Source organism: Bos indicus x Bos taurus, chromosome 25 (assembly GCF_003369695.1).
Source record: "Bos indicus x Bos taurus breed Angus x Brahman F1 hybrid chromosome 25, Bos_hybrid_MaternalHap_v2.0, whole genome shotgun sequence".
Classification (NCBI taxonomy): domain Eukaryota; kingdom Metazoa; phylum Chordata; class Mammalia; order Artiodactyla; family Bovidae; genus Bos; species Bos indicus x Bos taurus.
The window spans coordinates 9462033-9478760 of record NC_040100.1 but is presented as its reverse complement, the minus strand read 5'-3'; the positions used below and the strand labels follow the sequence as shown (position 1 = coordinate 9478760).

General features: G+C 53.5%; 1 protein-coding gene across 5 annotated transcripts in view; it reads right to left on the bottom strand.

Annotated features, from left to right (window-relative positions):
- Positions 1–16728, bottom strand: part of CLIP2 (CAP-Gly domain containing linker protein 2) — an 83218-nt gene that overhangs the window by 4819 nt on the left and 61671 nt on the right. For 3 of the 5 annotated variants that reach the window (XM_027526536.1, XM_027526539.1, XM_027526538.1), the window contains exons 9-16: positions 15073–15177; positions 12238–13173; positions 9572–9629; positions 6786–6869; positions 5511–5667; positions 3840–3999; positions 1974–2165; positions 1398–1460 (exon numbers count right to left, since the gene is read on the bottom strand). In XM_027526536.1, coding sequence (XP_027382337.1) covers positions 1398–1460; positions 1974–2165; positions 3840–3999; positions 5511–5667; positions 6786–6869; positions 9572–9629; positions 12238–13173; positions 15073–15177 — 1755 coding nt within the window. The remainder of the gene's footprint in view (positions 1–1397; positions 1461–1973; positions 2166–3839; positions 4000–5510; positions 5668–6785; positions 6870–9571; positions 9630–12237; positions 13174–15072; positions 15178–16728) is intronic. The other 2 variants (XM_027526537.1, XM_027526540.1) reach the window with 1 other exon arrangement.

Sequence of the window (16728 nt, the reverse complement as noted above, 5' to 3'; positions counted from 1 at the left end):
TGTATTAGTTGCTCAGTCATGTCTGACTCTTTGTGCCCCATGGACTGTAGCCTGCCAGGCTCCTCTGTCCATGGAATTCTCCAGGCAAGAAAACTGGAGTGGGTTGCTATTTCCTTCTCCAGGGGATCTTCCCAACTGGGGATCGAACTTGGGTCTCCTGCATTGGCAGGCAGATTCTTTACTGTCTGAGCCACCAGGAATAAATTTTTTTTTTTAAGTTAATGTGTACATAGATTTACAGACATATATACACACACATAACAATCTTCGTTATTTGCAGGAGTCCTGTTCTATAGAATCAAACTGTCATGGAACCAGCAAAAACTGAACCATTGCTCTCAGTGGAAATACAAGGTTCCTGCAAATCTCTGATCTGACGTTTTCATCAATCGATCAACAGGTAATCATGTTTCATGCGTGCTTCTCTTTAAAACATTTCACTGAATACGTATTGTTGACTCATTAATAATGAACTCAAGGCCGGCAGCACTATAACTCATGCCTGAATGCAGCTTCTCTAAAGTAGTTTCTGGAAGGCACATTGCAGCCTTCCTGCACTTAGGAACACTAGACGGCTCTTCTAGAACACAAGATGACGCTTGGGGGCCATTTTAAACAGTGGAAATCACCAAGAAAAAAAGCATGAAAATGTGAGAAACGTGTCACTAAATAGACCGTGAGAAGGACACTTGTTTGCAGAATGTTTGTACAAGCACGCTGCTTTGTACAGGCTCATTTGGGAACATGCCATGTCTCAGGCGATTACATTTTTCTCTGCTCTGCACATGTCCGTGAATGACCACAAAAGTGCTGTCAGTGTGGAGTGTGGGGCTACAGATAAATGTCACCAAGCAGGTGAGTGTGCAAATGGAATAGTTCGGACTGGCTGTACATGTGGACATACATACACATACACACACGTGCATGCTTAGCAAAGTAATGTCAACCTCGGTCATCTCTGGGTAGAAGAGCTACTGGTGAGTGTTTCTTTTCTGGCCACGCTGCACAGTTTGTGGGATCTTAGTTCCCTGACCAGAGATCAAACCTGTACCCCTTGTGGTGCACGTGAGAGTGCTAACCACTGGACCACCAGGGAATGTCCAGTGTTTTCTTCCTTATGTATTTTTGAGTTTTTTCCTCAAAGTTTCCAAATAGGTACATATTATTTTATAATAAAAGGTTTTTTGGAAAGGGGAACAAGGTTAAAAAAGCAGGATGGGAACTGAATCAAGTTTGGCTCCGCGGCCCCCCCTCTATGAGTAGCCCAAACGCTCTTGCAAAATGTGTCTTTGTTCTTTTGCTGCCTTTTCAAAGTTTCCTCTCCAGAGAAGTCAGCCTGCACGCGAGGGCCGTGGGAGTGACGGAGCAAATCCCCCCGGGGGCAGGGTGCCGCTTACCTCTTGTTTGTGACCCTTGTCTTGCTGGTGGATGCCGTTTGCAGAACCAGAATTGCCGATGGCCTGTTAAGAGTCAAGGGCGAGAGGCTGAGCGAGGTGCCCCAGCCAGCATTTCCCGGTTCGTCCACTAGATGGTGAGGTCTTCCCGATGGGACCATCGCAGGCTCTGAACTCTGAGCGTGCGTTTGTGAGTGCTAAGTCACTTAGTCGTGTCTGATTCTGTGCGATCCCATGGACCATAGCCCACCAGGCTCCTCTGTCCATGGGATTTCCCAGGCAAGAAAACTGAAGTGGGTTGCCATGCTCTCCTCTAGGGGATATTCCCTACCCAGGTATCGAAGCTGTGTCTCTGTGTCTCCTGCATTGCAGGTGGGTTCTTTACCACCAGCGCCACCTGGGAAGCCCAGAACTCTGAGCAGAGCCCATCAAAATGGGGAAATCTAGGCTCTCAGGGCAAGGCTGCATCTCCGCCCTTCATCTGAGCTCCTCAGGATAAAGGCATGAACCCCTAGGGCTGGGACTTCCAGGGGGCAAGGCTGAGGCTCTCCCCCCAGACCTGGGGGGCACCCAGCTCACCTGGGACTTGTCAGGGCAGCTCCTCATGGCCTCCACGAGCCTCTCCACCTGCTGAGCCTGGTCCAGTGCGTCCCTCAGCGCGTCCTCCGTGCTTATCAGCTGGTGCTGCAGCCGCAGGAGCTCCGGTGCCGAGGATGAGGACGGGTCGATGAGGGAGTAGCGCCTCTGATCCGACAGGGACTTCTCTTTGTCCTGGAAGGAGCAGGAGAGAGCACGAGTGTGTGTGTGTGCGCGCATGTGTAGAGAGGAAGAGTGCGTGTGTGTGTGCACGTACGTGCTGCATGAGGGTGACCTCTTCTCTGGCAGGAAACTCATCTGTCCCACGTCATCTCTGGGTCAGGCCTGGGCATCACCAGGATGCCCCTCAAGCCTCCTTCCCTCACCTGAGGATCCTCACAGAAGCATCTTTCCTGCTCCCTGCCCTGGATTCCCAGGTTCTATCAAATGCTCCATGTTTTCCAAGTCTCCAAACCTAGGACCCCTCCCTCTCCTCTTTCCTTCCAGTATCCCCCTGACTCCCTCCATACTGTCTTATGTGGGTCCTTCCTCTTCAGCCCTAGACCACCCACAGCCTCATCCCCTGAACCTCTCCTCAGAACCCCTCCACCGCCCTCAATAGGACATTCCTTCCCTTCCCTTCCAAACGCTCTGCAGCTGACCCCACCCACCACGGTACCAGAGATGGGCAGACCACAAACCCTCCCTGCACTGCCCTCCTTGGGCAGGTGCTTCTAGGTCCTTCTGCTCTGCTCCGATCCTCTGTCCAAGCTTCCCGCTCCATCCGAACCTCCCTCACTTCAGGAGGTTTATAACCACCGAGCCCATCCTAGTTCGCTGTGGTGCTGGGGATGGTACAAGGGGGACAGGGGAGAGGCTGGTCATGTGTAAACTTGACCAGCTTGTGGTTCATGGAGAAGGCGTGGCTCTGCCCCCTCCATGCAATTCTGGGAAAGTCTTGGAATCAGAACTCCCAAGGCCCCACCAGCCCCGGGGTCTTGGTTTCCAAGTTATACCCAGGCTCACAGCACCATGAGGACCACAGAGGGGTCTGTAACCACTCTCTGCTGGGCAGACCTGCCAGGGCTGAAAGGCTGCAGGGCAGCTGGGCCCGGTGGTCCCCATGCCCACAATCTCGGTGCAGACAGAATAATGGACATCCCCCTCCCTTAACCCTGCAGGTCTAAGGCTGCTCCCATGGCAGCAGGCGGGTCCTGGGCTCTCCTCCTGCCTGCGAGACCCCTCTTCTTCCATCTCCTCCACTGTGGCTGAACCCCTGTGGCTGGGCGGGTGGGCAGTGAGGGGCTTTGGAGCAGCTTCCCCTGACAGCAAGCCTGTCCTCCTGGACCTAACCTGTCCACACCCTGGAGTTGACCAGGCCCAGGAACCGGCCACAGGCTAGTCTTGAATGCTGACCAATGGGGGATTGAGTGGGATGAGTCTGTCCTATGCTACCAGCCTACCCCACCTGCACTTCTGGGGACTCTGCTCAGTCAGGCCTCTGTTCCCCTCTCGTCCCTGAGATGGATGCATGAATCACCACTGCAGGACCCTGAACAAGGAGCTGGCTTCTGGTTGATTACTTCCCTGGATGGGGAGCTCACCACCTGGCGGTAGGCCACCCCATCTCTGGACTGGTCAGATTCTTAGGGAATCTTCTTTTGCACTGCATCACCCAGACAGCCACACAACCAGCCATGACGTCTACAAAACCCTGCCAGTGGTTCTAGGGGATTTTGAACCCTCACTGTGACTTGGCAGTCCCTGGGGTGGCTCCAGAAGGTCACCAATCTCCAAGGCCTGAACAGCAGGTTGCCCCAGCCCCTCCCTGGTGTCCCCTATCCCCAGGCCGCCCCCTTCCCCACGTACCAGCCCCGTCAGCTTTTCCCGCAGGCCTCGGATGTCATCCTTGAGTTTCTGCTCCTTGATCCGCCACTCGGCCTTGTGGACCTCCCGGCTCAGGTCCCTCTCAGGCCCCGGGGAGTGGCGATTGGCCTCCAGCAGCAATACCCGCAGTTCATTCAGACTCCTGTAGGGGGCGGGGGTGGACAGAACAGCAGTCAGTCTGGGTCCCTCAGCTCTCATCCTCCACAATTAGTCTGGTGCCTGAGACTGGCCATCCCGAGGGGGATACTGGCTACCAAGACACAGCGTCTGTGCCAGGAGGGGCCACAGAGGAAGCACGAGGCTTGAAGCCATCGGACCACAGCTGGAGAGACTCGGGTTTAGGAACCCAACAGTCAAGAGGACTCAGCCTTTCTTAGAATTTTTTTGAAGTTTTTTTTTTTTTTTAAAGAGAATATATATTTGTTTAATTAAAAATAGTACAGAAGTAGAAATATAATGTTGTATACACAGAACTTTTATAATGTTGTAAATAAATGTAACTTCCATAACATACTTATTTACTTATTTTAAAAAAATATTTTTATTTTTATTTGGCTGCATCAGGTCTCAGTTGTGGCGCACAGGCTTAGCTGCTGTGCGGTTTATGGGATCTTAGTTCCCCGACTAGGGATTAAACCTGTGTCCCCTGCACTGCAAGGCAGATTCTTAACCACTAGACCACCAGGTAAATCCCAATAAAATACACTTTTAAGACAACAATAAAATTAAATTAAATAAAAAATAAAGCATTTTTCCAAGAGAGCTCATGGGGCAAGACATTTTAAATACCTGACATCAAATAAGTTTTATTTCCTATGTCAACTCTTAATTAACTGGCAGCAGCTGCCTGGAATACTGTGGTGAGATTGATTCTGAGGTCACATCTGGACTTTGCAGAAAAAGAGTGCAGTGATCAATTAGCAATGTCTCCCATGGGCAGAGGCTGGGAGAAAAGGACACACCCATTTTGAGTGCTTCCCCTTGCCAGAATCTACTTTAGAGGAGGGGAAAATTAACTCACTAGGTGGCCATATGTAGTTAAAAGAATAAAGTAAAAGTTTGCTGGTATTGACCCTTTCCCTTTCTTCCTTCTTCCTACTCTGAATGATGGCACCTGATGGCTGGAGCTTCAGCAGCCACCCTGCAACCATGAGGAAGAGTCTAACAGAACCCAAGAGAGCAAAGGTGTTGGCATTGGTACCTTGAGCCACTGAACCAAATGCCAGCTGTAGCTACCTCCAGATTTCTTGTTATGTGAGGAAAATAAATCTCTACTCGTTTAATCTGCCAACACATTTCTAGCTGATCTCCCACTCCCATCCTAAGTACCAAAGAAGCAAGGAGCAGCTTATGGTAGCCTACATCAACCAAGGAAGGCTTCAAGGAAGAGGAGGTGGGAGTCCTCAATAATTTTTAAGAGTTTCAAGGGGTCCCCAAGACCAAGATATTTGGGAACCACTAATCTTTCCTATGAGTTCTGCTTGGAGAACTGTGTTAAGAAGGATTCTGAGGCTTCGTTGGAGCTTAGCAGCAGACAGTATGGTGATCACCGGTGATGCCAGTCATCTGTCTACACCTTCAAAAAAGACTGGGTACTATTAGCTGGTGGAGTGAGGGTCACGCTGTTCTAATCACCGCCCACGGCTGACTCACCGCTCCTTCCGGAGCAGCTCCTGGCTGATGAGGACCAGCTGGCCCGAGGCATCATGGGTCTTCCGGGACACGGCCTCTAGCTCCGCCTCCAAGCGCCGCTTCTCTTTCTGGAGGGTGTCCACCTTCTTTTCGCCCGACCTGCACTTGCTCTCCAGTGCTGAGGCCAGCCAGCAGGGCAAGAAGGGAGAGGGTTGGGATCGCCACGGAAACCTGTCCCACACAGGGGCCAAGGCCCGGGCAGGCAGCAGGCTTTCCCGGGGAGAGGGGGGTGTTAACAGGGACACACTCCACTGAGCGGACCTCCCTCGTCCTGCAGGGCCAGGCAGCGAGGGGCCGAAAAGAGCTACTTAGGAAAAGCAGACCATGGCCCCCACACAGCAGCCGGGCCCTCTGGTGTCAGGAAAGCAGTCCAGCCTTCGAGAGACAGGGGCGTTTACAGTGTTGCCTGGATGAGGGAAATCTACAACTTCACCTTGGCCCCGGAGGAACCTGAGGTCACCTGACCTTTGTTGGGACCGATTAAGCCACATGAACATGATGGGGAGTGGAGGGAAGGGGGCAGTGAGAACCATTTCCCAGGATGGCGGCCGGCTCACGGGCACCACCACTGGCATTCTGGTGGACAAGAAGCACAGCCAGTTTGTCACCAAGCCACAGATTCCAGGCCCCCTACCACTCCCCCTGCCCCACCAGGCTACCCTCTGGCTTCATCCCCATTTCCCCTGGGCCTTGGCTTTTGCTGCAGCCAAAGTCCTTCCCCTCCCAATTCTGAAGTCCTGGTATTTCTTCCAGGGGCTGGTGCCCAAATACTATACCAAAAGGCAGAGAGATTGAAACCCAGGGGTCTTCAAGCCCAGAAAGAGATAAATTGTGATGCGATTGCAGAACACAGGGCACAGAGGCCTGGCTCTGGGGAGAGAAGGTGGCTGGGGTCCCCTATTTGTTTTTTGTGTCTGTGCCATTCGGCCTATGGGATCTTAGTTCCCCCACCATGGATCAAACTGACCCCTGCACTGGAAGCGCAGAGTCCTAACCACCAAACCACCAGGGAAGTCCCTGGGGTCCCACTTATATTATAGATGAAGTGTGGGCTACCGTGCCCCCCTCACCACTGCCCAGGTGGAAGTCCAGTGCAGGCCACCTGGCCCAGGCTGACTTCTCCTCGAGGCAGAGTGGGGAAGGGCACCCTGACCAGCGTCATCTCCCCCTCCCCCGCTGGACTGGCACGTGATCCAATGAAAGCCCCCGCATCTGCCCGGAAGGAGGGAGACTTACCACTTACTTGGGCCCTGAGCATCTCGGTCTGAGATGTTAAGGCTGTCACCTCTTTGTCCCTCTTGTTCAGCTTGTCCTGCAGGCCTGGGGAGAAGGGAGAGATGAGGGGCCATCAGTACCCCAGAGCTAACAATGCAATCTGGTGGACGAGGGGGTGGCCCTCCCATCCGAACCCTAAAATGACATCACATTTGGCTTCCAGAGTCCAAGTTCTTTCTCAAGACAGTCAACCTTCTGGGTGAAGTGAAATTTGCTCAGTTGTGTCCGACTCTTTGCGACCCCATGGACTATACAGTCCATGGAATTCTCTAGGCCAGAATACTGGAGTGCGTAGCCTTTCCCTTCTCCAGGGGATCTTCCCAACCCCGGGATCTAACCCAGGTCTCCTGCATTGCAGGCAGATTCTTTACCACCTGAGCCACAAGGGAAGCCTGGGTAACCCACCCTGAAGAAGAGGTGCCAGTGTTGTACGGTCTTGAGCAACTTAACTCTCAGACTCTCAGCTTCCTCAAGTGAAAATTGGGGCTAATAAAGGTGCTCACGTCACCTGGCCACATGCATTCAATACTGGATAGCCCAGGACAGTCATGAAAAAGATGCAAGCAAAGTTCTAGAAATGTATTAACTTTCTGTACGTTAATTTATAAATTCAATGTGAAGCCAGTAAAAATGTCAGCCAGACTGTAATTTTTGTGAACCAGATAAGCTAATTCTAAAATCACTTGGAAAAAAAATTTTTTTAATAAGTAAATAAAAATTTTAAAAAAGGAAAAATATTTAAATAAAAATAAACAAAGTCACTTGGAAAAATAAGCAAGATCAGCCAAGAGAATTTGGCAAAAAAAACCAAACTTCTTCAAAGAATTAAACACACAATTACCACGGGTGTGTGTGCTCAGTTGCTGAGTCATGTTCGACTCTTTGCGACCCCATGGACAGTAGCCCACCAGGCTCCTCTGTTCATGCAATTTTCCAGGCAAGAATACTGGAGCGGGTTGCCATTCCCTTCTCCAAGGGATCTTCCCGATCTAAGAATCGAACCTGAGTCTCCTGCGTTAGCAGGCAGATTCTTTACCACTGCGCCACCAGGGAAGCCTGCAATTACTATACAATTTAACAATTCCCCTCCCGAGTATATACCCTCAAAGAGCTGAAAACAGGAACTCAAGAAGTATCCCCACATGCACACTTACAGCAGCGCTACTCACAGTGGCTGAAAGGTGGAAGCAACCCAGCTGTCCATTGACAGGTGAATGGATAACAAAATTGGGCGTATGCATACGATGGCCCGTTGGTCCCACATGGGAATGAAGCACTGACCCGTGCTATAATGTGGATGAACCTTGAATATATTATGCAAAGTGAATAAGCCAGACATAAAAGGCCACATGTTATATGATGCTATCTATATGAAATATCCAGAAGAGGCAAATCCATAGAGACAGACAGCAGATTAGCAGTTGTCAGCAGCTGCAATGAGGGGAAAATAAGAGAATGACTGATGATGCATACGGGGCTTGCTCTTGGAGTGATGAAAAAGTTTTGGAACTAGACAGAAGAGATGATTGCACAACACTCTGAATATATCAAAGCCCCTGAATGGTTTGCTTTAAAATGGTGATTTTACTTAAATTATGTCTCAATTAAAAAAAAAAAAGGTGGGAGGGGGGACTTCCCTAGTTGTCCAGTGGCCAAGACTCCATGCTCCCAAGGCAGGACACCTGGGGTTCAACGCCTGGTCAGGGAATTAGATCCCATATGCTGCAACTAAGACCCAGCAAAGCCAAATAAATAAAAAAAAGAATGGCCGAGAGAATTTTGAAAAAAACAGAGCCGAAGACCAGCCTTGCCAGTAACTGAAATATAAACGAAGTTTCAAAACACTGTAAAAGTGGTGCATAAATAGACAGATTGGTCATTGGAAAGGAAAAAAAAAATCTAGAAAGAGTTAATTACCTGATGGAATTTAAAGACGGTAAGTTTGGTTCATTCACATCAGTGGAGACAGGGAGATGAGGTTTTCAAAAACGGTGCTGGGGTAAGTGGGCACTCTTGGGGAAAAAAATTAAAGTGGATCCTTACCTCACACCTGGAGTAAGAATTCTGCATGAATCAGAGATTTACAGAGGAAAAAAAATAAACCCAAGATCCCAAAAACAAAGATTGATTTTTAAAAATCTGCATGGCAAGGGACTTCCCTGGTGGTCCAATGGTTAAGACTTTGCCTTCCAATGCAGGGCGCGTGGGTTCGATGCCTGGTTGGGGAGCTATATTGTAAAACTTTTAAAATGGTCCACATCAAAAAATATCTTTTTTTTTTTTTTCCAAAAAATATCTTGAAAAAAAGAAAAAACACACACCAAACACACAATCAAGTCCTCAATAAACAGCCTTTGCCCTCCTCCCATGGTGGGTGAGTGGCTGGTGCACACAGCAGGCAGCTCTTGCATGTGTGCGCTAAGTCACTTTAGTCGTGTCCAACTCTTTGTGATTCTATGACTGTAGCCCACCAGGCTCCTCTGTCCATGGGATTGTCCAGGTAAGAATACCGGAGTGGGTTGACATCCCCTCCTCCAGCCCATCTTCCTGACCCGGGGATTGAACCTGTGTCTCTTACGTCTCCTGCACTGGATGGTGGATTCTTTACCACTAGTGCCACCTGGGAAGCCCAGGCAGCTTTCACCAAACACCAGATGACGCAAAACGAAGTCGAACCGAGCTTGGAGGCAAAACCCACCAGCCTTTCCCCAAAGCCCCACATCCCGCCCGGCCCAGTGGCCACTCACCCTCCACAGTCTCCTTCATCCTGATCTTCTCCCCTGAAATGTCGTTGGACTCAATCATCTGAAAGGAGAGCCCTGTAAGGGAGATGCTCGCCTCCCTGTCTCAGCCCCCAGCCCCAGCCAGCCCACGTCTCCCCAGTTCAAGGAGACTTTCATGGACTTGCTGTAGCAGGGGGCACAGGTGTTCTAGGTCTGGCTTCCCTGACAAGAGGACCCCCGCTCTGCTCCTAGGGGCCCCCAGGGCTGCCTGCACAGCGTCCATGTGATCACTCCCTGTCCCTTCCTGTTTGCAAATGTCTATCATATTAAACAGATGTCTCCTTCCTGGGGATGCCTACAGAGATTGGTCCTGGGACTGTTTCCACCATTATCCAGAGGCAAGACTCCCAGCCTCGGTTTCCCATCCATAAAACAAGAATCGACTGCCACGGGGCAGCGCATGCAGAGCACGCCTAGACAGCTCCCAGAGGGACTTCAAGAAACGATACTTTCTTTCTCTGCGTGCGTGCATGCGTGCTAAGTCATTTCAGTCGTGTCTGACTCTGCGCGACCCTATGGACTGTAGCCCGCCAGGCTCCTCCCTCCATGGGATTCTCCAGGCAAGAATACTGGAGTGGGCTGCCATGCCCTCCTCCAGGGGATCTAACACTGCCTTTAAAAAACAAACCCGGAAGCAAAGAAGCAAAAAATCAACTAAGAAAAAAAAAATCTGTGTGGCAAACATCAACAGGCTCCTCGCTGCTTCTTAGCAGAAATTTCTGGCTTCCTGCACAAGCAAAGCTGGCCGTCCCCTGTAGTTTGCCAGACCCTAGCACTGCATATCAGGGCAGCGCGGAGTTGAGCAGGCAGTCACCTCCATCCGCCCTGTCCCTCATACCTCCGCTCAGACATCCCCAGCCCTGCTTCAGCCAGTCTGTTGTGATTAACAAAGCCCCCTAGGTCTTTATTTATACACATTGCAGGGAAAACGGGGCACACATTAAACTTTTTTTTTAATAATTCCCATTCTTACACATGAGAACAAAAATCAAGTTGTCCTTGAACCTTTAAATCTGGAGGGCATGTGGGTCCAGACCAAGGTCCCACATGTGTGGAAATCAGTGGGCATTTCTAAGGTCACCACCCACTCCCTGGGGTGCGGTCTGTGACAGACGGGCAGCAGGCCATCCTGTGGAACCACAGCAACCCCCAACCTCCCTGCTAAGGGAGTCCAGGTCCTGGGGCCCCAGGCCTGACCCTCCTGCCCTGAGCAGCCAACCAGGCCGTGTGCAACCTGGGGCTCTTCTTCTCCCCTCTGCCCAGCATCCTGGGAGGGTATTTGCTAATAGGGGCCCCCGCCTGGGAGAAGGGGGCAGATGGCCGGTGCAGTGGGGCCTTAAGGCATGACACAGGCAGGGCTCCTTTTACAAAAAAGGCACCCCCTGTACGGAGAACTTCTGAACACTGGTTGCTCAAACACTGAATTCTGGATTAAATGTACAAGGGGAACCAGAAGCTCAAGAACCACTGGGGCTGATAAAAAGGCAACCATCTTGGGATTTCCCTGGTGGTCCAGTGGTTAGGACTCCAAGCTTCTACTGCAGGGGCCCAGGGTTCAATCTCTGGTTGGGTATCTAAGATCCTACAAGCCTCGAGTTGGGGGGCAGAGAGTGGGGGGGAGGCAACAATTTTGCTGCGAATTGTCCCTTCATATAAGACTTTGTCATTCCGGGTACTTCTCTGGCCCTTAGGCAGTGGGGTTCAACAGGAACTCTGCCACTGATGGGCGAGAAACTCCGGGAAAGCTATTCCGCCTTGGAATCTGGGTTTGCTCATCTATGAAATGGAGCCAATATGGACCCCAAGGGAGTCCAGGTGAGATGGGGCATTCTAGGGCCTGCACCAGGTGTGGTGCCCAGATCCACTCACGAGGCCCTTCCTGGCCCATGGGAGCACCTGTTCTTGATACCTGGGGTCCCAGCCTCCCCAGTGTGCTCAGCTGGGACGTCTAGATTTGTAGCAAAGCTGATACAGGGGGCAGCAGTCTCCCCAGAGTCACAGCCTTCTGGCCTTGCAGAGCCCACTCCTGGGACCACTCCCCTACCCCACCGCTCCACTTAGGAAAGTGGCTGCCAGACTGTTGTTCCGTCTCGTTGGGACTGGCAAATAGGGGGCCACCCTCAGGTGCCCGAGGTCAGCGCTCGGGTTGGAAATGGGACTCTCTTACCCCTGCCCAGGGGTGGGCAGGGTTTGCCTTCCACATCTCTGCCAGCCCAGTGCTGGAGCTCCTGGTACCAACGCCCTGAGGAGGCCTGGGAGCCTGCATGGTGGGACGTGCCTGCCAGCTGGGGAGAAGGCTGCTGCCCAGGGACACTCCTCTCCAGGCTGGCCTGTGGGGACCCAGCCAGGTCTGCTCAGACTGCTTGGGGGCCCCACGGTCACTCAGGCCTGCTGCCCTTCTGAACGGTCACTCAGGCCTGCTGCCCTTCTGAGAGAGGGGCCAGGGGCTCCTCCTCTGAGCCAGGTGCCCTGTGATCTCAGACTGGTATGCTCCAGGTGGGGCGGGCAACGGGGACGCTTCCCTGGGCTGCAAACAAAAGGTCAACAGACGCCGGAACCCTCCCCCAGCAGGGCCCTTGAGCCCGGGGCCACTTGCCGCCCTGTGGGCAGGAGGGGCAGCGGCCACCTACATGGGTGTGCTGGGCCGAACACAGGGACTCGACGGCCTGGAGTCTGTTTTCGGTGACCAGAAGCTTCTCCTGCAGCCTCTCGGCCTCCTGCTTGCTCTGGGCTTCGGAGCGCTGCAGCAGCTCATAGTCCAGCATCTTCTTCTCGGCCAGGGAGATCTGCTCCTTGAGGAACTCGATGGCCTGCGCCTGGCCCTGGTACTCCACGTCCAGCTTCTCCAGCTCGCGCACGCGCAGCTCGGCGTCGCGGCATTGGTCCTGGGCCTCCTGCAGCTCCAGCCGGTGCTGGCTGGCCTGCACCTCCAGCTGGGCACACCAGTGCTGCTGCACGGCAGCCAGCTCCTCCTGGGCCTCCTGCAGCTTCTGCCGCAGGCCCTCCTTCTCCTTCACGTGCACGGCTGTCTCGATGTCATGCTTGGCCCTCAGGTTGCCCAGCTCCAGCTGGTGCTCCATCTTGATGCCCTCCATCACAGCCTTCAGCTCCCCAATCTCCTTCTGCTGGGCGCCGGGGCCCGAGTTCAGGGTGGCCTTGAGATCCTCCAGGGACTTCTGGTGGTCCGAGGCCAGCGAGTCCAGCTTGGACTTCCAGTTGTCCATGAGGCCCATGTTCTCGCTGGTGGCCTGCTGGACCTTGGCCTTCAGGTCCACCACCTCCTGCGCGTACTTTTCGTTGGCCGCCCGCAGCTTGTCCACCTCCGCCTGGTAGGCCCTCAGCGCCTTCTCGTACTTGTCCCTCAGCAGGCCGCTCTCCCGCTGGCGCTCCTTGCTGGCCGACAGCAGTCGCTCCCGCAGCCGCAGGGTCTCGGCGGCCTCAGGGTGGTCAGCCGGTGGTGGGCCCGAGTGGAGCAGGCACTGCTGCAGCTCCTCGATCTCCTCACGGCGCAGGCTGAGTTCCTCCTCCAGCTGCAGCACCCGCGACTTCTCGGCCACCGTGGTCAGCTACCGGGAGAGAGGGAGACCGGGGTCAGCGGGCCGCCAGGTGCGGGGGCAGGGGGGCGCAGGAGGACGCGACAGGGGAAGGTCACGGGAAGGACACCCCATCCCATCTGAGCACCGCCCCCTGCCTTGGGCCCCAGTGATTCGGGAACTCAATGGTCCCCGCTGCCCTAGCCGGCTTGTGACAAGTCCGTGGTTAAAAGAAACCATCTGGGGGCTTCCCTGGTGGGTCCAGAGGTTGACTCCACATCCCAATGCTGGACGTGCGGGTTCAGTCCGATGGGGGAGCTAAGATCCGCGTGCTGCATGGTGCAGCCAAAAATAAATAAAGCAACCAAGGAAGAAAATGGTTGGATGGCATCATCGACTCACTGAACGTGAGTCTGAGCAAACTCCAGGAGACAGTGAAGGGACAGGGAAGCCTGGCGTGCTGCAGTCCACGGGGTCGCAAAGAGGCGGACATGACTGAGCGACTGAACAACAAAGAGGGGGAGAAAAAAAAGGAAACCGTCTATTTGAGGTTATGGTTTTCTTCAAGTTTAAATTATTTTTAAAGGGTGGACATGACAGAGAGAATTTTGCACTATCTTGCTCTAGAAAAGTCTCAGCTAGAATGAGTGGATTCACAGAGAGGCTATTTGGAGGGGGTGGCCAAAGAAGGGTCTGCCATTTTAATGCCTAACGCAGAAAAAAATAAATAAATAAGGCCCAGACCCATCTTCTAATGGAAAACTCTGAGATCAGAGGCTCCACCTGCCCAAATCCCACTTTGATCAAGTCGGTGGTCAGGGATTGGAAAATAATATACTTGAGAGTTTTACATCTTTTATAAGCTTAGGGAATTTGTTTCTGCAGGTGACCTCTAGTTCAATAAACATGTTTTTGGTTTTTTAAGTTGGGTTGAACCCTTCCTAGAGGAAGATGCCCAGTGTGGAGGGCTTCAGCCTGCCAACTGCTTCTGTAAGCAGCCGCTGTGCACACACATGTGTACTGCACACGCAGCCACCTGGCAACGGCCAGCGTGTGCATCTGCAGACACCCACAGGACATGCACACTCACTCGTGTGCAGAGGCCAACCCGCAGAAACCGGTGGTCACCCGCCCCACACCCGCACGCTGTGCACAGTGGCTTTTGTCAATCACTGCTGGCTGTCTGTTTAACTCTATCATCAGGGGCCCTGCAGCTGGGCTGGCCAGCTTGTTTGGAGGTGGGCCTGCATAGAAGGCCGGCCCCTGGCATGCATGGTGGGCAGGGAGGGGCCAGCAGGGTCTACAGACTGGATTCAGACCGTACCCTGGGACTCCGGGGGGACTTCACTCCCACACAGAGCTTTCCCTGACCTAGGAACCACTCAGACCCTGGGGCTGACAGAGAATCATATGCCTTGGGGATCCCCTACTCCCTCAAAGTCCCACCACTCCTTCAGCCCCAGGTCCTTCAGGCTGGCCCTTCGTGCCACCCTATTGAAGACCTTGGATCTCCAGTCTCCCGACCTCTGCCTTCCCCAGCCTGGGGAGAAGGGAGGGGTGGATGGGTCCTCCACACAAGGGGCGGAATGTTCCCAAGAGCCCCCAATTGCTGAACACGACAGAGCATTGTCTTGACAAGGCATGGGTGGGGCGGTGGGAGAGGCTCTCAAAGGACCTTCCTCAGGCAGTAGGACCACGAGCTGGGGCCCAAAGTCCCGGAGAACCAAGACCTCCCCCTCCTCCAACCAACATCACACGGCGGAGGAGCGCAAAAGCACGTTCCTAAACCGGCACTGCCCTCCTAGAAGGGATGCAAAAGGGAGAAACAAAAACCCAACAAAACTGGGAGGAGAGCAGCCAGAGAGAGAAAATAATAAAACGGGGACGCTGACAGGGGCGTTGGCGGGCCGAAGCGCTGGCAGCGGCGGTTACCCGGTTGTCGGCTAGTTCTCGGAGCAGCCGCTCGGCCTGCGCTTTCTCCAGTAGCAGGTTTTGCTCCAGCTCCCCGATGCGCGCGTGCTCCAGCTGCGTCTGGGTCTGTCCACCCGGGGCGGGTGGCGAGGTGGGGACAGGAGAGAGGAGCACAGGCGAGAGGAAGCCGGAGAAAGAGAGAAAAAAGAGAGAGAGAGAGAAGCAGGTCATCTTCTGTGCGCAAGACAGGAGAACAGGTGGAAGGAAGAGAGGAGGTCTGGGGAGGTGCCCGCCCCTCGCTGCCGGATCTGTTTAAGGGCGGAGGACAGGCTGCAGCAACCTTGCCCAAGCCGGCCCCTGGATGGGGCAACCACGGGCACCCGGGTCCCTTCTGTCACCCCCCACGTGGCCCTTCCTTTTGCAGCTCCTGGGGAAGAGCCCCAGCCTACTCCCCACCTCGCATCAGGGAGCCGAGCCCGTTTCTCACTTTAGGTACAGAAACCGGCGCCCAGGAAACCCCAGGATGGATGGATGAGTAAACGACCCCAGGACTCCTGGTCCCCAGGCCTGTCCTGAAGGTTGAACCAACTGAAAGGAAGGATTTCAAATACACCCACACCATCATGATTTCCCCCGGCCAGCCTCCTAAGTGGAGGCCAGGCTGTGTCTCCCATCGCCCTGCCCCGAACCCGGCCCCAGTGGTGCCCACTCCCCGGGGCCCCCCGCCGCGGACGCCTGGTCTCCCGAAAGCACAAGGGTGCTTTTGTCCCAGCTTCACAACACCCGCTTCACACGCTAACAAAGCCCGACATTCTCAGGGCATCCAGGCTGGCATTTCGATTTTACCCCAACAGATCTGCGGGGGCAGCAGGAGGCTCAAGGCTCTGGGCATCCAGAAGGGTCTGGACCCCAAGTTCTCAGCAGGGAGAAGCCAGAGGGTTCGCTGCATCCTTCGGCTCAGCCCGACATCACCAAGGAGAGACAAGGTGACCACAGACCTGAGCAGCAGTCTGGGGAGGCAGGCTGAGCACCACAGCACTGCTGTGCAAAACCCAAGAATACACACCCAACACGAGCAAGGGAGACGGTGGCAGAGCAGACTGACAGAGTCGTCTCAGCAACTCTCACGCAGTTCATCAAGAGCTATAGAGCCCTTATGCCCTTCAGCTCCCAATCTTATTCCTGTGAATTTTCCTAAAGGAACAAAGGTGTCTCTCTCTTCCCCAAGAGGGCAGCATGGCGCAGTGCTAAAAGACAGCCATGCTTGGTCTCTTTCAGAAAGTTAAGGGCTAAAGATGGTTACTCAACCCCAGCCTCGCAGAGGCCATGTTCTCCCCTGCTTCTCTCCCCCTGATGGTGGGCATGGCAACCCTGCCCGGGACCCACACTAAACTGAAAAAAAAAAAAAAAAAAAAAAGTGAAAGTGTTGCTAAGTTGTGTCTGACTCTTTGCAACCCCAGGCACTAGACAGAGCCTGATCACAAATACCACACTGGTGGTCCCAAGGGCCAGAAAAAGCCTCTAGCTTCACAATTTCAAGGTCAACTTCATTTGGTACCCCAACCGCCGCAAAAGCCCCCTTCCTGTCACTTTCAGAACTCTCAGCCTCCTGTTCCCTGGGTTGGGGTCTCCCTGTGGGCACAGGGGAACTCATGGGAGGTGCTTGCTTAATTTAAT